This window comes from Lipophrys pholis (genome assembly GCF_963383615.2).
Source record: "Lipophrys pholis genome assembly, chromosome: 1".
NCBI classification, from domain to species: domain Eukaryota; kingdom Metazoa; phylum Chordata; class Actinopteri; order Blenniiformes; family Blenniidae; genus Lipophrys; species Lipophrys pholis.
This window is the reverse complement of record NC_137635.1, coordinates 46,983,649-47,009,567: the sequence shown is the minus strand read 5'-3', so window position 1 is coordinate 47,009,567 and position 25,919 is coordinate 46,983,649. Positions and strand designations below refer to the sequence as shown.

The following is a 25,919-nucleotide window of genomic DNA, read 5'->3' as shown; positions in this document are numbered from 1 at the left end:
AAACATGGCCAGCAGAACGGCTCATTGTGCTCCCAGCTAGCTGCCATCCGGTCGTAGCGTTGGTAGTTTCCAGAAGTAAAATGCTGCACAAAGCCTTTGGTCTTCCTCTACTCACAATGTGCATTTCTTCTGCAAACGGGCGCCTTTAAAACGGCACCCATAGCAGGTCCGCGATCGTATCACCCGATCTTGCTGTTAAATTAGCCGCCATCACCTCCAGAACAGTAGATCATAACAGTGCGTCATCACGCACCTGCCCATGGGCCAATCAGTTAAGCCATTTCAATGACGACCCCCAGACCAACGCCAGAAACTCCGCTTGCCCTGGGAAGTTCCGTCAACAACACATCAAAATTTGATTGGCTGATGATACTGTCACTCAACATTTTAACCCAATAGCAGCGTCCAGCTTCGATTAGAGGTTAGCAATGCAGTTCCTGCTGGCCCCAGCAGAGGAAAGGAGTTGTGATGCGTTTATAGAACATAGGAGATTTGAACTCTACAAAATAAAACCAGTCGTCTGGATAAAGGTGCATGCTGAACAAGCAGCCCAATTGATTCCAGACACAGATTTCAGAATCACTTTTTAATTCTAAAAAAAAAAAGAAAAATCATTTTTGACCACCTGACTGCACACCACTGGCCATGAGTGTGTTGTCCTGCTGAAACGTTCTAGTGTCTAGGTCTGAGGAGAGATCTTCTTACCAGCACTGTACTTTGATGGTGCGGACATGCACAGTTCCAGAGAGAGCTACAGCAGCTTCACTCCATGTTTCATAAATTTGGTGAAGCAGAAAAGGTCATTAACCGACTCTAAAACTGTGACATTGAATGCTGGCCTTTGTGCAGCGGCAGAATGCTACATGTACCGACACTACTTGGACACAACCTGTCCTCAGCACATATCATGGATGTTATGACAGATTTCATTACGAGGTTAACAGGGACATTTGCAAGTTGAATAGATAGACTAGTGCTGACTACAGAAATAATGGCCTTTGCCAGAGACCCTTTCACTGCTACAGCAGCAGAGAGTACTGTATATCCTTCAGAGGAAAGGAGCTAGTTCACTCCACAGATGAGGACAACTTCAATAAAAAATAAAAAAAAAACACATCAAACAGGTGACCAGAATAATAAAATTTAACGTACATTTTAATCACATCAAGAACCGCTTCACAAACTGGTCGTTTGCTAGTGTATTTGCCCTAAAACCTATTGAACAGCTTTTAAAAAAAAGCTATCAAGGTGTGACAAAAAGCCACAGTCATCACATAATTGTGCAGTTCTAATGAAATATCAACTCTTCAGCTTTAAGAATTGAAAATTATTTAAAAATGCTTGCCTGATGTATTCATCCATGCATGGGATGGCCCCAATACCCCTGGGGGTTTTTTTTTTTATCAAAAAAAGAAATAGCCTCACTACTACCAGATCAGCCACTAGGGGTCATTGTGAAATTACATTTAGAAAGTCCTCTTTTGCTCAGAATGCTTTATCTGTTAAAGGTTGCCAAAACCGTAATTCTATATAGCCAGTTATCTGAGAATGCTCCAACTTATTGTTTAAAAAAAAAAAAAAAAAAAAAAAACTTGCAATCACTTGGAAAATCATACACTTTAAAATATATATTTTTAAAAACAGGCACTTTACCTATGTCACACTGCAAAGTAAACACTTTATCTTAATATTTACACTTTATGGGAGGCTTTGAGGAATAACTTTTTGTAATGACCATTGTCTTCATTTTAACATATTGCTTTTATACATTTTTATATGTTTGTAACCTTGTATGGTTTTATGTGGGACAACGGATGGAACTAATTTCCGTCCGTTGTCCCACATGTCCCACCCTTGTAATAAATCTGGCATTTCTATGGTAACCTCGTGAAGAGATCGCTTGTACATTAATATGCACTCTCCCATTCAAATAAAGAAAAAAAATGTAATAAAATTTCATACTAGAACTTGTGAATCTGCAGTCATCCCTAACCATGACAGGAACACTCCATCCAAAGAGACCCAGGAAGGTCTGACGTTAAAAAGCAGCAGTTCCGTGTGTTCAATATGTTTGGATCAACAGACTCGTGTGCATCAGGAGTAAATTAATGTGATTCACACATGAACTCAGTAAAAAGCAGCGCTTGCTGCTCCCTGGCTCATAGGATCTTTGAATTGCAATAACATCTTATGAATGTAAAATCACTCCAAAGAATTTTACTCTTCCCATTGAGAAAATCCCCACAATTTAAAAGAGTTTCCTAATCACAATTCAAATAAAGCGCAGCAGTGAGTTTGCTGCGTAGTTTCATTCATGTTTGTGACAGTCAAACAGACTTAGAATGTTCCACGTTCAGATACAGAATGCCAAGCTGTTAGAGTTGATCAGATGTGACCAACATGATTTTTATACAGATGTTAATCTATATTGGTTTGGTATTTGTTGATACCAGCTGCTTACTGGGCGGCGGAAATGTGTGGCCCGTCTACATTTCTTGATTTTACAATTCGGCACAGCTGACTTTGTATTGAATGCATCAAACTACCTTAAATATGACTTACTATTGAGCCTAGAACATTTTAGAATGGTCTTGCAGTCACATGCATTAGCTTTATATGCACCGTGCAAGGTGCATGGTTCAATTTCCAGTTGGAAACCGTGAGTCAAGGACATAATTTAACAAATGAAAGGGGCAAAATGTTTTCATCAGTTTTTAATCACAACTGTGAAGCAAACAGAATGTTTTATCTGATAAATTGTTAAAAAAAAATCTCATGAAAACGATTGTGAACCTTTGCTCAAATTCCAACCAGCGCTTCTGAGAACTCTGGTTTAAGCTCTGGAGGGGGCTCAGAGGGCAGCTCCTATCGTCACTTTAGAGGCCAGTTTCTGTTTGAAGCTCAATAGTTTTACAAACACAACTTTACCCACACTCCTCTGGTGTTTTGCTGGAGCCTTTCAAACAGATTCATCCATGTTCCTTTCAATCTCCTGACAGAGTCAATGTCAGGGGGCGAGGTGTCCCTGGAGGGGATTCATGCATGTGCACGTGACAGTCAGAAACCTGTCCGCCACAGAGGCCGAGGCTGTTCTGTGGAGGGTTCGTCAGTTCCCGGGACCCTCGTCAAAAACATGTTTGCTCCAGGACATTGTTTGAACAAATGTGACGGTAAAGGGGGGGGGGGGGGGGGGGTATTCCTGCTCTTGGGTCTCACTTACAAAGGTTATGCATGACATGTCACTCCTCTGATAGGAAAGAGTTGCAGGAGTGTGACTTCGCACCCTTTCACTTTTCAACCTGCATTATCCCCCCCACCCAGTCATCTCAGGTCAGCCCTGTTAACTGTCTTATCTGCAGTCAGGCTTGATGGGGCTCTCTTCTGAGCAGCAGCGGCTTTCTGCAGGGTTTCACAATCAGTTATTCATTCACAACATGGTGATGCTCCTGGTTTGCCTCGACTCTATAAATTCTGTAAAAGTGCATGTAAATGTGCTCACAGACTCAGGGGATATGTCATAAGACACGTTTGTTAATATTGTGTAACAGCTTGTCAGAGCGAAGCAAATCCATATTATTGTAAAACACTGTTGAAAAACAACAGGATTTTATTTATGTGTTTTTTATCCGACCACCATAAATAATAATAATAATCTCAGTGCTGCATTTAACACTATTGATCCGAATATCCTTCTACAGAAACTAGACCATATCATTGCGATTAAATGTACAGCACCAAACTGGTTTCAATCATATGTATCAGAGAAGATTCCACTTCCTTTATGTTATTGATGAGTCTTCAGCTCAAACATGGAGTTCCACAAGGTTCTGTATTAGAACCAATGCTTTTGACATTATACATGCTTCCTGTAGGGATTATTATCAGGAAGCAATCCGTTAACTTTCATTGTTACAGATGACAGGTGACACATACAGCGGTGTGGCCAGAAGTGGAGACTTTCTGCAGAACTGGGGGATGGAAAGAGAGAAAATAATATAATAATATAATATTTTACACTGAGACATCTTTTACAGGCCTTAATTGAAACGTCTGCCCATGTAGTTCTTCCTATTGTTTATCCAATCTCGAGACTGGGTTGTATTGGCAAGAAGAGACAGCTCCCTTTTCCCAGATACATTTGTGTGTCCTTGTACAAAGTAAAACAAACGTTATTATCAGACTTTGAGGAGCCAGGGCAAAGGGCATTGGTGTGGGAAGGTGTCTTAAGGAGCAGAAGGGTCCTTTAGTGGGTTAGCCTGCTTTCCATTTGTCCGTGCCTGTCTGTCTGTCTGTGTCTCGTCTCGGTTCTTGTCTGCTCCGTGTCGGTGTCCGTGATGCGTCTGTCCGATTGTGCTGTGAGATCTCTGACTGTCTGACCGTCTGAATAAACTCACTTACATTGAATCCAACTTCTCTTCTTCACTCATCCTTCTGCGCCTGAGCATCACCGGGGAAGCAACAGACATTCTACAGCAACAGAGACGGAGGGGAAAACAAGAAAAGACTAGCATAGCATAGTTACTATCAAACATGGGGGAGGTATCATCATGCTGTGGGGCTGCTTGTCAGCCTCTGCTGCTATTTGCAATGGACATAATACCGCTGCCAGTTCTCTGTAAATGTCATGAATAATCCAGCTTCAAGACACATGATCAAGTTATCATCAAGTTTCTGCTGAGGGTTGTTCATACATCATTCATGTTGCAGGAATGCTCCAAAGTGGTCATAATCTCATGCTGAATAAGCCGGGTCAGCCTTCGCCACATCACAAATGGAGGTTTATAGCCACACAATGACCTCTGAATTCCAAAAAAACTCAGTGTCAGCTCGATTTGATTAGGCTTCACGCTTCAGAGGCGGCTCACAGACTTGGAGCTTTGAACGCCTTCCCACTAAAGACGGATTAAAGTATATATATTTTAAAAAAAACTAGAGTGAAATTAAGGCCAGTCAAGCTTCACTCAAACAGTGAACAGCAAAGACAATGCAGACAGTTTTGGTTTAAAAATGAAACAATGCTGCCAACCATACACACATGTTCTGGTCCTGTCCAAACCTCACTGGCTTCTGGCAGCAGATTTTTAACACCAATGCTTGAGATGGAACTTTTCCCTGAATCCTGCGCTGCACTGTTTGGGTCCCTTCCAATTACAACAGCGAATCTACCTGTGACGAAACGCAGCGCAATAGCCTTCACAGAGCTCCTGGCCCCACGTCTTATCTTGTTCAAATGGAAATATGCTCTCCCTCCTACACACAACAACTGGCTAAAGGAGGTCCTAACCCACATTAAACTGGAAAAGATTGGATTTTCACTCACAACTATTGACTATTCACTAGAGCTCCCACCCCCACAGAGGACGTGAGTGGGCAAAGGTAATAGGCAGGTTAGACACTGATTGTTTGCTTGTTTTTTTTTTAACTCGCAATCGTTTTTGTCAAGCATTATGTTCTTATTGTTAGAAGAGGTCTTGTGGAGTCTATCATGCTACTCAGGTGTTATTACAACCACTCAAAAGCGTCAACAGAATCTACAGAAAAGTTGAGTGATTAGAAACATGAGTTGCAATTTTCAGTTCAGAAAAGTCAGCTTAAAAAAACAACAAAAAAACAATAACAAACAAATCAACAAAAAAAACCCATTGTGGCTCAGTTCAAAATGTGGTCTTCAAACAAAGCTCACCATCTCATCTCTGACATGAGTTCATTTCTTGATATTTCATCAACTCTGACCTTTGTTTGGACCTTTGTAGATAAAAACAGTCCACATGGTTTCCGGGTTCTGAAGTCTTTCATTTAAGGAACGTGACAAAAAATAAGACTTGAGTCCTCTGCACGTGCATAAACAGCTACATATGTGATATTACACACACTGCAGGAGGTAATCTATCAATGTTAACTTTCCTGATGGTGCCAAAAATGTGATATACTTTCATTGTTGTTGTTTCTGTTTTGATGATGCCTTCTGTCATTGTGGTGAGAGGTATTCTCCCCAGCTGACTCACCACAACATGGACATCGAACTTCTGAACTGTTGGCGTGAGGTCATTCTATCTGCCAAGAGAGAATTCATGTGTGGTACTGGTTGTTGCATATATAAATTCCTCTGCTAATTGTGACTCAGCTCGTGATGCACTCAGTGGTGAGCCGCCTGCTGACACAGCACCCACTGGTCCTCTCTCATCTTTTTTTGTCTCTAATCATGCCTTTCTTTCTTCTACCCAAAGTAAAAAATGTTCCATCGCAGACAGAAACACACACGTTTCAGGCATATAACTCGCATGTTTGGGTCTGACGTGGGACAGAAAGCAGGTTCGATCCAGATAACCTGAGAGGTCCGACATGCTCGTAACTTGACAGAAAATGAAATTTTGGATCTTGAGACCAGTAATGATTTTAAAATATATTCTCTGCATGACAGCCAGTGCAAAGACCTGAGAGCTGGACTGATGTGGTCCACTCTCTTGATGTTGTTCAGGACTCGAGCCGCAGCTTTTTCAGTCAGCTTCAATTTAAATTTCCTTTAACCCTCACTATATTCTTCAGACGATGACAAGTTATCGCTCAGTGTTTTTATTGGACTGTAGTCTACTGGTGAGAGAGTAATATAAATCTGTGTGTCATCTGCATTGCTATGACAGCACATTGTATTATTATCTATAATATGAGCCAGTGGGAGCATGTGCATGTTAAACAGAGGTGGGCCCAGGATGGAGCCTTGAGGAACTCCCCATATTATCTTGCAGGTTGCATAACCAGAAGAGTAATTTGCATAAAGAGAATACTGTGTTACATCTAATGGTTGCTTTGACTTAAGACGGTCTTAATAATGTTCACACTGTTTTTGTTTTTTTTTCTTTCAGAGGTAACATCTCATTATGATTGCGGACGTTCTGTCATTCATGAGTCATAATCATCATTTTAAATTGAAACGCTGAGGAGGAGTGTTTTGATTTCATCACACCACCTGTAATTACAGAGCCAATCAGGACGAGCAAGGCAGGACCCACACAAGCACGCACGCACCAGAACATGGAGGAGGAGAGCGGGTGACAAAGCAGGAAGTTCAAAACTTTGTTTGCAGCAAACAAGAAAAATTAACATGATTGTTGGTAAAAATTCAGACAGTTGGTGAACCTTCAATGCATATTAAAACATTTATATACATTGGCCTCTATAACATGGGAGGTTTAAGTGTGTCAAGTAAAAGACCCTGTTTGTTCACACCCTCATCTCCATCACTGTGGACCCCTAAACAAAGCACCGGATTGTAAAGGATCAATTGAAAAAGGATTTTGTTAATTAAAAATGTGAATCTGGTAAATAATGTTGTCACTGATATGAAAAGACACAAACAAATTTGAACAACTTGATGGCTGTTTGTAGATTTTTTTTAAATTTTTTTCTGATATTGATTCCAGACCTTTTGCCATTTTAAAACATAAAATGATACAGAGATTTCCTCAAATACATAAGTACGGTGGCCCAGAATGGTCAACACAGCAGCAAAACCCTACGTCTTCTTTTGAAACGGGGCCTGAGCTCGGCTTGAAACATTTATTGACACATCTCACAGATCTGTGCAAAATAACACACACTATCTTTTTAGAGTGTGTCTTCAGCAGAGATGCTTATTACTCAGTCCAATTGTATTTGTCAACTTTATGCTGACTGTTTTCTACCTCAAACGGACTCCCATACTGTTTTTTTTTTTTTTTTTTTAAATTCATATTTATTTGCCATAACACTCTGATATATTCAACAACTTCCTCCACCCACATGACCAACTACACATTGTTATGCTTGTTGGTGACAGTTAGGAAATTACCAGCTGATCATTGTCATGTAATACAAACAAATGGTCATTTAGAAAACAACAACAAACAAACAAAAAAAAAAAACACCTCATGATTGCATGTGATTCTACTGATGGTAACGTCATCCTTAAAAGCACAAGCAAACTGAAAGTGCAGTCCATTGCATAAATGTGCAAGTCAACTTGTTTTATAAAGATTAATTTGGCCGTTTGAGAAAGCAGGATGCGTGTGTGTGTGTGTGTGTGTGTGTGTGTGTGTGTGTGTGTGTGTGTGTGTGTGTGTGTGTGTGTGTGTGTGTGTGTGTGACCTGCCCCGTTTGACCTGACTGACTCTGTAATTTCAGGTGGCGTGATGAAATTTGAAGACTGGTCCTCAGAGTTGAGTCACCCACTAATTACAGAAAGTAAGAAACCATAATGACAATCAGGTGTAACATAATGAGATGTTACACCTGACAAATAAGGCCAAGCAGCAGCGTGCACATTTTTGTACACACGAGTTCTTTCCCAAAGTAACTGATTACATATTAAAGACACTTACAAAGTAACTGTTTTCTTTTACAAATGTTTAAACATTCAGTAATATGTGACGATGAATCCAGATCAACTTTTCGTCGCCTGTGTGGAAAAAGAAAAAGGCCAAATAAACTTTTTTTTGCTTTTGTTTTTTTAAACAGAATTTATTCAGAACTTATATGTTATTAACTCTCTTCAAGCTTTTGCGCCACGTGTCAAGGCCATATTGGTTTTGGCGACGTGTTGGGAGATCAGTGATTTTGCATGTCACTGTATAAATATGAAGGGAAAAAAAAGGAACAACCTTTGATGCTTGTTTGTTTGAATTCTCAGAAGTGAAAAACGTTCCTCTCGCAATTGCGTGGAGCCAGAAAACCAAACACAGAGAAATGTGTTGATATTGATCTGGATGTCAACATTTGCACATGTGCAGCTTGATGGGAGGAATGTGAAAGGGTTCAACATCATCATGCACACGTGTGATAATGGTAAACATGTTTACCTGTAAATATCTATCTTCACTTTGTGGCTGATTCCAACATTTCACGAGATATTTGAGATATTCTAATGGCATTTCGCCGCTCGTTCTCCAGTAATGTGACATTATGACACACACAAAGCTTTGTGACTCTGTTGAGTAAGTGTGACTATAAAAACTGTAACCTGTGCACAAATAAAACGTTCCTCTCTTCTCTTACCACGCCTGATGGGAGGAAGAGGTTACCCTGGTTCTTTTTTTTTTTTTTTGGACTGGTCTGTCAAGATTCTTCACGGTGGAAATTTACTCTGTTCCCGCATAATAAATTACTACAAGGCGAGAGTTGACCAACAATCACTTACACGCAAATGGAAGATGTTATGAAAAAGGCAAACATTGATTGGATTTATTTCCCCATTTGAATAAACTATCAACATTTTCACATCCTATCTGAAAAGCTGCTTCCTTTCCCCAATGTTGGGCAAATTGCTAACTAATCAGTGGTGAAATACTTGGTGAAGTTTCCATCAGTGTGGTTCCTCTCAATCATTTGCACAGAGCTGCAATACTCCAGTGTTAGAGAAGCTTTCAGCCTTGTGTCAGCTCATTTAGATGACTTTACCCGTTATGTTCAGCTTAAGCCACCACGGTTAGTGGGAGGAAGCGTCTCCGTGAATGGGTGTCAAAAGAAATTTACCTAATAAGTGGCAGCAAACTAAAAGTGAAGTCCTCATTTACACAACTTTTTAAATACAAAGACGATGAAGTTGGGCCAGTAGTTGATGCTGTTGTTTGTTTCTGTAATGAAACCACACACACATGTGAGCAGAGAACACTACACTATAAGCATTAACTGTGGTGAGAACACTTTACGAGTGACTCTCAACTATAAAACTACCAAGTCCCAGGAGAAGATGGACCGGGAGTCACGGCACTCTGTCGGCAAACATTCTTGTTATTGTCCATCTACTCACGCATGTGTAGAAGAACTATTTACTATGGCCGTGGGGCACACGCAGGAGCAGCGTTTCTGTTGTCTGCACGGAGATGGAGTCAGAGCGTTTTTCCCAAAAGTTTCACATTGGAAGCTGCGCCGAGAAAGTTGTGTATTTTGTGGCTTCGAGCACCGTTGTCTTGTAAACAGAACCCCAAAATGCAACAAAACCTTAGCGTTTTAACTCAGAAACGTTGTGTAAATGGGCCCTAAGGTACACAACCAACACGCAGACAGCACTTACAAGGTTAATGGTTTTTCAAAGGTATAAATGCTGATAATGCACTGATAACACATGTTAATGTTACTCTCCAGGGAACATCTTTCCTGTTGCTGGATCGTCGCAGTTTAAGTCAGGCTATAGATACTACAAATGTTATAATAAAGAAGGGCTTCTCCTCCAGTAAACAGGAGTTTAATGAAATTGGTACCTGATAAGACAACATCTTCAACTAATGCTTAACAGCTGTTTCTTTAAGACAAAAGAAACAAGTTCACTTAACCGTATCTACAACGTAAATAACTGCTTAACCTCAGAGACCTCACTCCACAGATTGTGTGAGCCACGTTATGTAACACGTACAACTGGTGAAAGAGATCAGCCAACGAGTACAGATACTAATCAATACAATCGGTTCACGCTTCACTGATGTGACTGTATAACGAGATAAAGTCCCACATTATAAGCGAGGACAATTGTGAAAGATGCTCAGAAACAGCATTTAGATTTTCCTTTTTATTCAAAAATGTACAATTCAACAAAAAATAAAATGTACGCAGTACAAAGTAGATAACAGAGTAGTAAAGGAATGAGTATTTACTACATTGTGATGACAGTTTCATAAGTCACAAACACTCCCGTGGTGAGAACCATTTGCAGCCAAGTTGGTATCTGGTACTTGGTTTTGCAAAATGGATACATTTCTTAAATCTGGAGACGAATCTGGACGGCAAGACTGTTCCTACGCACTCCTTCACGTTATCTTAATAACCACCATGAATGCTTAAGTTTGACCTGTGCACCAATAAGAAGCCCGAGTCTGGTGGACACAGAATCCATAATTTCAGAAAGTTGTAGTTTACAGTTTGTAGATTTTGTGGAAAAGATTTCTTACCACCATCCAACTTTAATCCCTTTTTTTCTTTTCATCAGTTGGTGCTATGATCTGTCTTTTTTTTACTATTTACACAGACAATATAAAAAAAACCAACCAAACATTAAAAAACAATGCTCCAAATTTTCACAGATTGAGGTTGAGATTGAGAAACAAAGAGCCCGTTTGAAAAAGACAAAGTCGGATTATATTGTCTTGCGAAAGTCATTCAAAAGGAATGGGTTCCGGGTGTCACGCCATGGCTCATATGATTCTGTGGAACTGCAGAGAAGGAGTGTCACTTCTCCAGGTGGGAAAAAAGAAACTCAATGTGCTTCAATCCTTCACACACCTTCACACTGTTGGGTGATTACTCTCTCTGCTGTTCCGTATTAAAGTCACGAGGACCCTTCTCTTTCTAAATCCTGTTCTCTCCTTACACTGTTTTCTGAGAATCGAAGATTCCATTCATATTTACAATGTGTGTTCTTTACGCAGTAAATTAAAGCAGCAAAAATACAGAATTCAGTCTATTTACAAATAAAGTGAGGCATCATCCTCATGCTGAAATATACACTGTTTACATGATTTGTTTCAGTCACTCAGACAGAGCCTAGTGCTGCGATTTCAGTTTGTACCTGAAGTCCACATCATAAGTCGGCTGAAGGATTCCCAAACCGGCACGGGACTGGTCAAGAGGTGGGACTTTGATAGCGGGGTCTAATAGTTCCATGTCAAAGTAGGACAGCACAAGACTCAAAAACTGTTTGATCTCGTAGATGGCGAAGAATCTTCCCGGACACTTTGTGACGCCGGAGCCGAATGGCAAGTAGGAGTAACGCAACCGCCGGCCGCTGTGGTGAAATACGGTCTTCACCTGGCCCTTCTCATCCAGGAAGCGGTCAAATTTATACTCCTGTAGGAGGAAGAGCAAAAAAAAGAGGACACGTTTGAGTGATAGTGTTCACTAAGGGACACAGTTATAGTTTCTAAAGTCTGTTTCGACTCATATGTGATGAGGACATGAACCTTTGGCCACCAAAATCAAAGCAATCTGAAATATTTGAAATATATAGTTTATGGCATTGAATCTTTTGACTTTTCTGTTTTGTACATAGAGAAAACATGAATTGCTACCACACACGTTTTCTATGGGCTCGACTCATGAAAGGTCTTGTGCCGCAAGTAACTTTGGTCAACTTTAACCAACAAAGATGAATATTTTCATCTTTGAGTAAGAGACGAAATATATAAAAAAAGCTCAATGCATGTACCAGCCAAGGAATGAACAGATAATACTGCCGTCACTGGGCAGCAGAATAAAGGTCTTCATTCAAAATCATTAGAATGTTTGAGAATGTTTCTGTAAGGCTCTTACATAAGGATCCTCGTAGATTTCTGGATCGTAGTGCAACATGGGTGGGTACAGGGCTATGACGTCGTCTTTCCTTATGCGATAAGCTTCCTGGTTGTCCAGATGAAGCAGGAAGTCCTCTTTGGCAACACGCACGTTCATGGAAGCACTGGAAAGTCGCATGGCTTCTTTAATGATGCTGTCTGTTGGGAGAAGAAAAAGAAAAACCACTGTAAAATGAAATATTTAGGCTAAAAAATATGAATGGGTGAATTGTATCATCCTCCAAAGTGGCTTCTATGTTGCTGTCATGTCAGTACCTAAAACGGGCATGTTGTCCAGCTGCTCTCGGGTCAGGTTCAGTTGGGGGTCACTGGGGTCGACGCTCAAACCTGATTCTGTCAGGATTTTCTGCACCTCCTCACGTGCTGCTTTCAGAGCATCTGGACTCCTGCACACAGATATAAGGTCTTATATTATAACAATCCATCTTTTACACCGCTTTCTCCTGTTTAGGGCCAACAGTGGAGAATGTCTGGAGGCCTCCTGGACAGCTCGAAAGATAACGACCCCAGATTTGCACCATAGGACCTTCTCACTGGAAATATGTTGGATAATTGCGTAAACATTTCATCTGTTCAAGCACATTTCATGCTACACATTGTCCACAAAAAGGCCAAACCCATTATGATACTACGAGGAGTGTTAGCCACAAAGCCACAAAAGCAACACCCAGCTCAGTGATAAACCCTGTAGTCCGAGTCTGCCTCCAGTTCACTGCTGGTGGCTCAGAAGGAAACCGGAAGACGTGCAAGTTAACCAATATGGTCATTATGAAATCATGGTTGTTGTGGACACTTAACTGTACTGTTATGTTGTTACATTGTTATAATTATATCTGCAATGCACAGCGATATCCTGCTGTATATGTTGTAAACATAAACAAAGCACGCCATCATGTTTATACTGGTTTTATTGCAAATACGTGTCACTGTTTATATGCATAAACACACAAGTCAACATAAGTAATGTCTAAGTGTCAAATGGCTTTTTATGAGCATTTCATAGAATCCTAATTTACTAGAATTTATTTATTTAGTTATTTAGTTAGTTAGATACTTAGTTAGTTCACCAAAGCAACTCCTGAGACTGTGCCTCGGCCTTGTCTGACTGGTATTTGAATACATATATTTAGCAATAACTTACTTGCATACGATGACTAATTAGCTACTTAAGCGTGTGCATACTTGGGAGCGTCAGCCACCCTAGCCTCGGGCTATCTGTGACGGACAGCAGTTCTTTCTTTCAGGAAATCACTCCAACCTCACAATTTGCAAAGTTTGGATTTTGACCCACATTCAAGCCAGTGCAGAGAATGAGCATACACAAGAACACGTGTGTGTTGTATACACAGCTTTTCTTATCAGAGCACCAAGCTCATTTGTTACAATTTATCACTTCTGTCAACACTTAAAACTTTGTCGGTTTTAACCTGAGCCATAAAGTTTTTAATTGACAATCTTGCCATATAAGCCACGAGGCCTTCCAGGAATCTGGTTGTAAAGTAACTTAAGTAGCTTTGTAAGTAGCTTTTTCTCTGACTAGTTGATTCAATTTTTAACAAGAAACAATAAAGGTGTGGTGGATGATCTTTATCCCCTTTTTGCTCAAAAGGGAAACTATATAGCAGCAACATCAACCTCATCAATGTGCTTCTATTCAAGCAGAGCTCTCCATATCCAGAGACAGAGAAGTTTGCACATACCTGATCATATAAAAGAGACTCCAGAATGTAGCAGGCAGGGTGTTAGCCTGTGAAGCCCAGAGCAGAGCCACATGGGTCCTGGCTTTGCTCAGGTCATTGAAGGTCGACAGGGAATCGTTCAGGATCATCCTCATGGAGATGAGGTCGGACATATTCTCTCTCTTGGACAGGTTTTCAGCATGCATGGTCTTTGCCAGGTTCTATACAAGGAATACAATAAAGGCACAGTAAAACACTAATGGTATGTGAACATAAAGATTTTAAGTTCTGGCAAATGTAGGAAACCCTACTAACCTCTCTGGCACTGTAGGCACTCTTGAAGACATGGATAGGCAAGCCAGCCACAAGTGCTGGGAAGATCTTGTCAAACTCCTTGAAGTTCTCCAAAGCGTTGAGTACCAAGGCTTTCTGAGCAGCCTGCCGAGCTTGGCACTTATCATCACCAAACTCTTTACCAAACAGAGTCAGGTAGCCGGATTCAAACATCACCTGAAGAGTAGGACAGACAAACCCATTTAAGACTGTTGTTTTCCGCTACAGATGCTCGACGTCTTCTTTTAAAAGGACCACTCACTGACCTTGTAGCAGAAAGCAAAGATGCCATCCACCTCCCAGTGGTCCTTTCTCGGACTCAACGTGCCTGACTTGAGCATGACGTCCTGCAGGTGCCCCATCATGGACTCTATCAGGGAGGGCAGAGCTTCTCCCTGCAGGGTCTTCAGGAAGGTTTGGTGGAGGTTCTCTGTGGTGTGACCGTGGCGGGGGTCGAAGCTGTCATGACCGAACGCCTGCAGAAGAAAGTGTACAAGAAGGCATATAAGTTTATGTTTGGACTTGCTGGATGTGTGATGAAGTCAATAAATAAAGGGCAATATCTCATACCTTGACAGACGTAGCGAAGTGGAACTTCCTCCAGTCAAGGTGCCTCCCCTGCCGGATGACTGAATAGTAGGAGAAGGGGTCACACAGGAAGTGGATGTACTGGCCGGCGATCTTGCAGGTGAAAATGTGCCCGTATTTCTTCTGGCGACTGCGGAGGAACTGCAGAGGGTTAGCGCCAAACTGCAGGGCGCAACCCAAGTAGGGGATGAAGCCGTTTTCAACTACAGGCTCGCCAGTTTGCCTGTGAGCATCAGCAAGAAAGAGGCGAGAAAAAATAATCATTACTTAGAACCAACTTTGCATTTCATGATCAAAGTCGCTTCACCTTTAATGTGTACAACGTCAATTCTGTGGATGTTTTCATATGCATTCCAATCGCCTGAGGCATTTTTGATACATGATTACTCAGAGATTGGGAATCCTCAATTTCATCCGACGGTTGGCATGTAAAACACGATTTACTGACCTAGAAAGCATCATAACTATTTTTTTTTTGTTAAGGAAAATCAAGCATTGTTCATATTCAGCATGGGGCTCCATAGATCAAGTAATTGAAATGCCATGTCAGTACTTTACTACTCAGCTCTCCAAAAAAAAGAAGCTTAAAATAGCTGCAGATAAATTTGAAAAAAGCACAAACGTTTCACTTTTCCCATGTGACAGGACAATGACGTCTGTGTGACATGTTTGTGAAGTGCAACGACAACAGTCAGCTGCTTCCTCACTCTGATACAATATCACAGAGATGCACTTCCTTCACTCTCAGCTTTTGTTTCATTATTATCCTTATCTTGGCGAAGTTGTGTCAACATCAGTGGCACAGTTTCATTAGTGGACACACAAACACACACATACATACATATCACACACAGAATGACACAGAGTTGTTCATGATCATGATATTCTTGCAGCCGGTTGATGAAATGTACATGTCATATCTCACCTGCGCCTTATTCCCACTGCGAGCCAAAGGACGCAGCACAATCCCACCAGCACTGCCCAGATCATAGCGAAGCTGATTACCATGCTGCCGGTGAGGGGAAGATCCAATGCAGCAAAACGTTTATGATCAGTTTAGCTAAATCTGAGAGGAGCAAACCAGAGTCTGCTTACGTCCAGCCCAAGAGGAGAAGAGGTTCCAGCTGTCACACACTCCCTCCAAGTGCTTTTGCAGTTTGTCAGTATGTCAGTGAGCAGTTGTATGACAACAGGCAGCACGCCACACTTTTCTTTTTTATACCTGCCTCGTTCCTTAGGGAGGACCCAAGGGCGTTATCAGGGCAGTAATCATGATGATGTAACCAGAGGAGTAAGCCTCAGCCAGGCCACACAAGAAGGAACAAGTGAGGCTGTTTATTCCCCCCCCCCCTAATCTGTTATGCAGGATAATCAACATGACTGTGCTGTCTAGAGTTGGGTTTTTCATCCTGTTTCTCCTATCTGCACTTAAGTCCAAAAGAGCATTTTGTCATGTTCATGTGGCAAGATGTTCAACAGCTGCAGCCAATATCTGTACACATTTTGGAAGAAAGATATTCATTATCTTACAAATTACACAAACTAATAATTACTTTAACAAAATAACAAAAATAAATAAATAACAAAGTGATGTGGCTTAATTATCTGCTCGTTCATTTCTTTAGGGGTGGATTTTTTTCTTTTTCTTGGAAAGCTACCTTGTGATGACCAAAAAGGACAACTTTACAATCTCTATAGGTTATCATGTAGCTTGAGGGCTAATCTACAATGAAAGTAATGTCAAGGTTCAATATGATCATGATCCTGGGGGGAGCACAAGTATGACTGCACAAACCAATGTGTGTGTGTGTGTGTGTGTGTTTGTGCGCGTGCCCTTTCTAGCTATGCATGTGTGTGTGATGGCCTTGACCAGAGTCCATGGACAATGTTACCTGAAAGACTGTATTCCGATTTTCTGATAGTATGAGTTGGTAAATAGTTTCAAGGTCTTTCATGGGCTCATGCTGTCTGTGTGTGTGCGTTAGAGAGAGAGAGAGAGAGAGAGAGAGAGAGAGAGAGAGAGAGAGAGAGAGAGAGAGAGAGAGAGAGAGAGAGAGAGAGAGAGAGAGAGAGAGAGAGAGAGACAGAGACAGAGACAGAGACAGGCTGAATGAACATACTTGACGGTACGATGTGTGTCATCTGTTGAGACTTGAGCTGTTGCGCCAGTTGGAAAGAAAACGAGTTCATCAAGAAAGACAGCATGAAAGGATAACAAACAGCAGTGATAGATGCATGAAAACATTCATTCTGGTGAATGGTGCAATAGAACCACGATTAATCATCATCTCACTTGGAAACACTAGCAGTACTATAAAGAGAAAGCTTTCAGAGGTTTAAATCTCTGCACATAAACACTGAAGCATTCAAATAGTGTCTTTGAAGTGAAAGTTATGTCTATCTACCGACCTAACGCCATGAGAACTATCAGTTTGTTTACAAAGCAAACTGGTCAACAGATAATGCAGTCATAGCAGCCCTGACACACCTTGACGACAACACCTTCAGTATCTTAGCTCTGCCTTCAACACTGTCGTCCCACCCAGTTTGGTGCAGAACCTGAGCAACTTTGTCCTGGGCAGTTCACTGTGCACGTGGATACTGGACTTCGTCAACAACATGGCTCATCCACCCTCATGCTCAACACAGGCACAGCGCAGGGCTGTGTCCTCAGCCCCACCCTCTACTTCCATGACTCTTCCGCCACACACCCCACCAGCAACATCGTCAAATTTGCTGACGACGTTGTGGTAGGACTGATTGCAAATAACAGTGAGGCAGCTGACAGAGAGGGGGTTTGGCACTTTGTGGTCAACAACCACCTAGATCTCAGCGATTCCGAAACCAAGGAAATGATTAAAGCCGACTTAGATCTGAGGAGGTTGAGAAGGAGGAGAGTTTTATATCCCTAGGTGTGAACCTCAACTGGTTCCGGCACATCTCACACCAGCTGGGGAAGGCCCAACAGAGACTCAAAACAGGCACGTCTCCTTCAGTACACTATTGGGTCGTCACTGTCAGCACTCAGACATTTACACCAACGGATTGGAAAAGAAATCCACAGTCATTTCTAGGGAGAGCAGACACCCTGGTAATTACCTGTTCTCATCCTGATCCTCAGGAAGACGGTATAAGATCAAACCGTGTGAAGTGCAGCATCCACCCCGATGCTGTAAGATCCTGTAACTTCTCCCAAGAATTCATGACAAAAAAGGAATAAGTGGAGCTGAAAGTAATGTAAATATGACAGAGAACTAAAAATGATAAAACAAGATATAGTAAGCAAGTCACATTGTATTTAGGCATGTCCACATGGTGAAGATGAGCCGCTGAGAAGCGCTTCGCTGCAGGATCTGTGTGGTTTTAGGTAGAGGACTCTGGGAAATGGTGTGCTATGGTGGTGATGACAGGATCAAGATGTCTCAGCCACATTTCATCAACAGAACACTGAGAGAATTCAACCGGATATTAGATTTCTTCATTGTTGCTTAATATACCTATGTGGTATCTGATGTGTTGTTCAGCCAAATCCTTTCGTTGTGACTCAGCACCACTTTTTCATGCAGTCACCTGTACTGTATGATGAAAATTCAAATGGAGGCCTACAATGAAATTAAGTCTGCTTTTAACCTAATATGGCTCTTCTGTGCTTTTAATATTAGTAGGTTCACTTTGTAATATAATGTGAATAAAATGCAACTAGTAACTGTTGGATTCTTTTCTGTATTTTGGTTTTAATAATGTGCATTTTGGCTGAATTTTGGACTTCTAGGACACTTTATCGGAGCTGCCACCGCTGTGTCGGTCCGTCAAACGACTAATTCAAGCACGAAGTTCAGCTGAAGTTCAACTAAAGTGAACAAAGTTATTATTTCAAACCGGTTCCATTTCCAATGAAAATGAAAATACCTGAGGTACTCTTGTGCAATGATGGAAGTCATCGTGAGTTCACAAACAATATACTCATATGTTTCCCTCCACAATTCTCTAAGAGACTAGGAAAAAAAAAATGATTGGACTTTTTAAAAATGCACAAAATTTATTAAACTACTTATTCAGCGAGTATTAAAAATAAAATAATAATGTTACAAGACATGACAACTCGATACAGAAATTACCCCAAAATTATATCACATAAATTAAAAAAGTATTGCAGTAGGGAACAAAGCAGGTTTTGGATAGAAAATCAGTCTGTTTTTAAAAAAGAATTCTTGTCTTCTGTACTTACTCGACTGTTTTGAGATCTGAAGTATAATGTTGGTCATCAGAAGTAAGCAAAAGTGCTAATACAGTCATTACTTTTAAAATTGACATTGTGAACTATGCTACAGTTCAAACTATGCACAAAGGCAATATTGTCTAATTGTCAATAATATAAAAATATGTTTTTAATAATTGATAACAATTATATTTCACAGTCCGAATGCATTTTAATTACAAACTTTGGGGCAATCTTGATGGAACGCTAAATCAGTACAAGGTAAAAAGTTATTAGAAAATTATCGTTGAATATCATCGAGTAATTTCCGTACGCTTTATGCAAGATAAATTGTTTATGTAGTAGGCATGGATAATTATGAAGGCAGAATGGTTGCAAGTTAATAACTACTAATAGTACTTCCTACTCCACGCGCACATCCTTTTTGTTCATGTTCCAGCCGACTATAACTATTATTATTCATAAATCTTTCCTTTTCTTTCTTACATGAGGAGTGTTGGGAAACATTTGCTTCGTTTTGTTTTGTTCTGTTTGACGCTTCGTTTATCCGATGTTTCAAGTGAATATGTTTCTTGGCGTTTTCATTTCAGTGTTATGTTTACGCGGCAACGTTTTGAGAACGAGATCTGTTTACACGAAACGGCAGAAACGCTGAAAATGATGTAGTTAGTATGCCAGGCCACAAGTTGGTGCTGATGTTTGTGGATGTAATGAAACCATGAACAATGGCGAGTACTGGGACATTCGTATGGACAAACGACCAAGTTGGATTGTTATTCCAGTCAACTGTCAATTATAGAACTGCCAAGAGCCGGGAGAGTTTGGACTGGGAATCATGACACTCGCCTTTCCAGTTTCCATGGAAATGGAGGCAGGGCTTTTTCAAAAAAGTTCAGTGGCTCCAAGCAAGAACTCCTCCTCTCTGTAGAAATCTGATAGAAATGCAGAGTATTCCACTGGGCAGTAGACGGAGAACACACCGGCAAGCCAAATCACACACAAACACGGGAAATTGTCATTCCTCTTCCTCCAGGCTGAGAAACATTAAGGTCACAATTACTGTTTGAAAGCTTCAAGCTGTTTCTCTTTGTACTGCTCACCAAACTGTTTGCATTAAACTAATCTAAAGAGTAATCTGCAGCTCTGTTACAGTTCAGCCAAACCCTTGTTTACACCGTCCTGCTTCACGTGATTCACTCCAATTAAAAGTGGTGTGATGGATTAAAACACGAGTGTGTGGGTTTAAATTGGCTCATCAAATAACTAATGACAGACGGTAAGAAGCCATTATGAGACATTACCTTCGACAAAGAGATTATACCATCTTGTAGATCACTCTGGATTGGAGAATCATGTATTTGTGTTGTGTTGCATGATAATCATATAGATGGTGAAGGAAGGAAACACACCTTGTGGAAAAACACAGTTTTAAATGATCACTTCAGACATAACAGAGCCAGTTATGAGTAAAATGCTAAAACCGGCAAAGGATCTGACATGAAAATATAAATTTCATCATTTACCCAACATACAGTAAAGTAAAACAAGTAATATTTTAAATGCATTTAAATGCAATGGCCACTGCCAAGGCCGACTGCTCTCATTCCACCTACGCTGTTTAACTGGATCAAAGTGGCCTCTGCCTTTTACATAACTTGGATACACACAAAATATGCCAGCGAGGCCTCTGATAAATAATGTTTACTTTGTGACATTAGCATAAAGTTACTCGTATTATTCTTCATATTTTCTATTCATCCGAGTGTGATCAGTCTGAATATTCGCATTGTTTTTGGATATTTTGCAAATTTCTCCACATGCGAGATAAATAAATGGATATCTTATCTTATCTTATTTCGCAGGTATAATAGGAGTTTAGTGACTGTTTTAGGATCATAGAAAAATGTCCCTAGAAACCTTTTAAGCCCTGATGCCACAACGTCTGTTTAAAGTTGAACAGTTGAATGCAGAAGATAACCATCAGTTAGATGTGGTATATGATTAGATGGGATTTATGCTTCGCCAGGCTTTGGGACATGACAGGTCTGAAAAGATGGACTGGAGTGAGCATAAGCACACACTCCTTGTATGTGCTTATGCTCACTACATTAAATCTGAACATTAATTAACCAGGAGGCTCCTTGGGGCAGAACGACATCCTCAAGGCAGAGGTGGGGGTGGGGGTGGGTGTATTGAGTGGACAGTGGACACCCTGCCCGTAGCACGGTAAAGTGCTATGACTCTTCTTAGACCAGGTGTGTCAAACATAAGGTTCGTGGGCCAAAACCAGCCTTTTTTTATTTATTTATTTTTAAATATTTCACTGTATTTTGCTCCAAAATGTTTCATTAAAATTGACTTCATGTTGAGATTCTCGTCATTTTCAGTTTTAACTGTTCTGCAAAATCATAGACGGTTTCATTCCGTACACTGTGCGCCACAACAAAGCAAAACTTTCAATTGCAAAGGTTACTATGACAATATCTTACTGGTCCAGCTCACTCAACATGAAACTGGATATGGCCTGTGAAGTAAAATTTGATTTACTATTTATTTTGTATACATCTATATATTAGTTCAGTTATGTGCTTTGTTTCTTCCAGAACGTATATTGGGTGTTTGGTCCATTCAGTATCAACTGGTCCTACAATTTATCACATGTCACAATGTAATATTTAGTAGTCCAGAATTAATCAGAATGCACCATTTAAAGTCCACTTTTTTTTTCTCCCAAGGGTAGGCCCCCAATTAGTGAGGTTTGTTCTTTCTTCGTGTGCTTCACATCTTTGGAAAAGACCAGGTGGGGGGGGGGGGGGGGGCTCTTCTATAAGGCGGTGCTCCTATACTGGGAATTTGAGCATATCTAAACATTTATAGACATTAAAAAACTTGTACACGTATGCAAAATTCTGAACACATTTCTGTATGTTTGTGAATTTCAAAATAATTATTTATGGATGAAGTTCAACCTGACCTGCACTTCCTTTTAAACGGGTAAATTAGAAGAGATGGAAAAGAGTTAATAATCAGGGACTCAACTGCACTCCATCCGCACATCTCATAGAAATACGCAAGAAACACACACGTACAGACACAGACACAGACAGACAGACAGACAGACAGACACACAGGAATGCACAAAGAAAACCTCAGATGCTGATGCACTAAACTTATTTGCCAGCGTTTGTGTTCTGTACTTTTTTTGTCACATGCTCCATTTAGGTTGAATCGGTATACTCTGCTAGCAGTGTGGATCGTAAACACATGCTCAAATGTGCAGAGTAATCACAGCTAGTTCAATCACAGCTTGCCAACTAAACCTGTTTGTGTGCTTAATGACAGCCCTGAAGTTGTTTTTTCTCGGCACACCTCGGCAGGTTGGTTCTCACTTGGCATTTATGTGTTGTTTATGTAATTAGAAACAAATTATAACACTGGTGGTGACCTGAAATATTATGATGGAAGTCCAAATAATCTGAAGAGGAAAACAAAGTCCCTCACAGATGTCAAGTTGTCTATTTCTTGTCTATTTTCACAGTTACAATGCATGTCTTGTATAAGTCCTTGTATAAGAGTTTTGGAGGTATAAAGATTTTGTGTTCTCCTTGTGGGTGCAACAATGTTATTTGTATTTGTATCTAGCATTCTCAATAATGTCAGTACGACACTGCTATTCATTCATCGTCGGCTGTCACCCATGACGCTAAAGCACGAACAGAAGATGGAAGTGGTGAAAGTGTTGCTTTAGTCTCGATGGAAACAGGTAAAAATTCAACTTTTTTGAAATGCTGCTCTCTGCATATAGGCACCATGGCCATATTGAATAATTCGTCATGATTCATGTTTGCAAGTCTAATTTTGTCTCTCGTTTCAGGCCACATTTACACGTACCTGGGTTTTTATTACAAAAACCGATTTTCCCCATCGACCTAAAAAAAAAAAAAAAAAATCTTCATTTACGCGGACTAGCATATACACCTGGTACACAGCTGCTATGAACATGTCAAACCTGTAGGGGGCAGTGTTAGCGAGAAGCATGAAGCCGAATCCTGGAAAAAAAACCATGGCGTCACGAATTGTGACGTAACTATCAACTCCCCCACATTTAGATGCAACCAGAGACACAGATGTTTTCCAGATCTCCACTGGGGCCGGAGTTTTCAGGAATCGTCGTTTGTGGTGAGCCGTAGCTGTATTTCTGTGTAAAGGCACATCCCAAACGCAAAGAAATATCAGCATTTTTTTTTCAAATACCCGGGTACGTGTAAACGTGGCCTCAGGCTCCATGTTTCCCCTCCTCATGTCTGATTGCTGTTCTTCACCCTGTGTGATTAGCTGTACCTGGTGCTTTTAGTATACAAAGGACTCTTGTGTGCTCTGGTTGTTGTTTGTCTTTGTTTCTGTGTGAGTGCTCCGTGTTGCAGATTTCTGACGGTGTCAGAATTTTAATGCAGGGTGTCTTTGGGGACAAGACCATGACATGCCGTCCTTGAAATCGTCTGACAGTGAGACAAAGGACCACTGATTAAGAGCAATGATATCGCCACGATTCTGTCATGATTGTCATGTTCCGTCTGAGACAGACGAAAACAGTGTGTAGCAAACTTACAACACTAATATTTGTTAATAATAAGGGAATAGAGTGGGCAAGTAGTAATTTAGCCAGCTGGTCACACGTATCCTCAATATTGACATTTCACTGTATTTTGCACCATTTTGTGAGGCATTGGTAAAAATGGCAAATTGTACTTGTTTTTCTATTAAATCTGAACTTTTTCCAGTTTTGAGTTAACATTCTTGACTTACGGTTTTATATATATAATTCTTACAGATTTCTATGGTGTCATTTTACTAGACGAGCCCACTCTAGATCAAACCGGCCTTCATGTGGCCCCTCAACTAAAACTGTGTTTCAATACTAGAGAGTTTTAGAGGCTTTCACCTGTTGATTAGCAGCTTTATTTCAGTGAAAAATCCCAATATCCATATGTGGCTAATTCACATTCAATTCAGAAATAATTCAAAGAAATTCAGTTGTGTTGAACTGTGACGAACTTAGCATGAGTCCTGCTATCTGCTACAGATTGTGCTGCTGTGCTGTAAATACTGATAAAGAGAGATAGCTATCAAGCTGGGCAAATGTAGGATGACTGAACGTGTCAAGGTCAAGGTTTAGGGGCTGTCATATTAGAATTCAGTGTCTTATCTGATAATCGTACAGGAGGAAAAACCTTTGCACTCTTGAGGTGGAAGCTGCCGAGTCATGGATAATCTGGTTTATTGCAATGAAAACGACTGAGAAAATATACCACTTGTTAGGGGGTTTATTGAAGGTTTGCTGGTCCCTGGGCAAAACTTTTCTTTTTTTTTTTTTAATGAATCGGGAACAAATATTGAATGATATTAAATTGTTTTCATTAAACTATTAGTCTTGTTAGAAAGAAATTTCATATCAGAAATGAAAAAAGCTGGATCTTCAAACGGTAAAACACACCAAATCAATGAGACTTCTTTAACTTTGAAAATGTTACCTGCTCCATTCATTATTTAAGGCAAAGGTAAGGCTAAACCATTTCTATATCACCATTCATTACTCACAAGGCAACTCACTGTGCTTTACAAGAAAATAGAGAAAATACATTGAAGCAAGGAGATTAAGAAAAGCATGAAAAGGAGAATAAATGAACTAAAAATGTACGATAAAGGTTTTAAAGAAATGATATTGTTTAATGGACAGTCTGAGCAGAAGTCAGATTTTGAAGTGGATCCTTTGACACAGAGGCAGCAGGTGCAGATTGAAGCTCAGGTGTAATGTACTCCACCCTCTTTGTGTTGGTGATGACTATGAATGAGCCGCAGCTGTTTGACTGATTATTTACTGAGACCTTTAAAAACACATTGTTACAATAATCCACCCTGCTGAAAATACATGCATGAGCAAGTTTCTCTAAACCTTGTTTGGTCAGAAATCCTTTCATTCTTGAAATATTTCCCAGATGGAAGTCCACTAATGTAGTTATTGTCTTAATGGAGCTGTTGAATTTCAGGTCTGAGTCCATGATTACGCCCAGATTCCTACATTGATTTGTTGTCCAGAGTGACATGGAGTCAAGATGAGCACTGACCTTTAACCTTCCTTCTTTGGGGTTAATTTTTTTATTTATTTATTTATTTTTATTCAGATGACTAGAGTTGCTAGTGTGCCTGTGTCATCAGCGTAACCAGAGAACAGATGAAATTCACTCAAAAACCTGAATCAAAACAGATGGAACTACAAGGGCCACTCGGGAGAGCGCACACCTTTGCCAACGCCACATGTGTCCCAATGGAATCCAGTGGATTACAAAGTGATTTGATCCATCACACCACTCCTTCCAACATTTGTCACGGTCGTTTGAATTGCTTCATGTTGTTACAACGTTAAGGTTAAATGAGGATGTTGCTGTTGGGTCCCATTCTGTTGTGTTATTTGAACGCACCGTTAGGGTGAGCTGGCATGTGATTGGCTGAAAGATGTAGGAGGAGGGCAGGCAGCGTAGGTAGCAGTGTGCTCGCAGACGGCGAACGACAGCTTCAGCGATGACAGACGGCGCACCACGGCGCTCCAGTGTGTCTACAACTGAGTAAATACCTTACCTCTCCAGGAGCTGTTTGATCCCAAAATCTAATGGATTGGTCCTTGGATTATGACAAATCATCCCTGAACCGTTCATACAATTCAGGTTAATAGTTTTTGCGAAAAGTTGTTAAAATACATATATACATACATACATACATACATAC

General features: G+C 40.5%; 1 protein-coding gene across 2 annotated transcripts; it reads right to left on the bottom strand.

The window, feature by feature from the left end:
* Positions 1-10,529: 10,529 nt before the first annotated feature.
* On the bottom strand, positions 10,530-16,120 carry cyp7a1 (cytochrome P450, family 7, subfamily A, polypeptide 1). Of its 2 annotated transcripts, XM_080490983.1 has the most exons (9): positions 15,843-16,120; positions 14,900-15,140; positions 14,596-14,805; positions 14,312-14,506; positions 14,018-14,217; positions 12,573-12,703; positions 12,277-12,455; positions 11,537-11,814; positions 10,530-11,180 (listed from the first exon to the last, which is right to left on the bottom strand). In XM_080490983.1, exons 1-9 carry the CDS (start codon positions 15,923-15,925, stop codon positions 11,105-11,107), a joined length of 1,593 nt encoding a protein of 530 aa, XP_080347109.1. In that variant the 5' UTR covers positions 15,926-16,120; the 3' UTR covers positions 10,530-11,104. The 2 variants fall into 2 exon arrangements, with proteins under 2 accessions (XP_080347109.1, XP_080347110.1); XM_080490984.1 differs by lacking the exon at positions 10,530-11,180 and having other exon boundaries at positions 11,383-11,814.
* Between the last annotated feature and the right edge of the window lie 9,799 nt (positions 16,121-25,919).

Bases quoted from the DNA above. Each gene is read 5' to 3' on its own strand.
- cyp7a1 (XM_080490983.1), bottom strand. From the start codon at position 15,925: ATGGTAATCAGCTTCGCTATGATCTGGGCAGTGCTGGTGGGATTGTGC. The intron at 14,218-14,311 runs GTTAGTAGGGTT...TTCCTTGTATAG, and splicing joins GTGCCTACAGTGCCAGAGAG to AACCTGGCAAAGACCATGCA. The intron at 12,456-12,572 runs GTACTGACATGA...TTCTCCCAACAG, and splicing joins GGACAACATGCCCGTTTTAG to ACAGCATCATTAAAGAAGCC.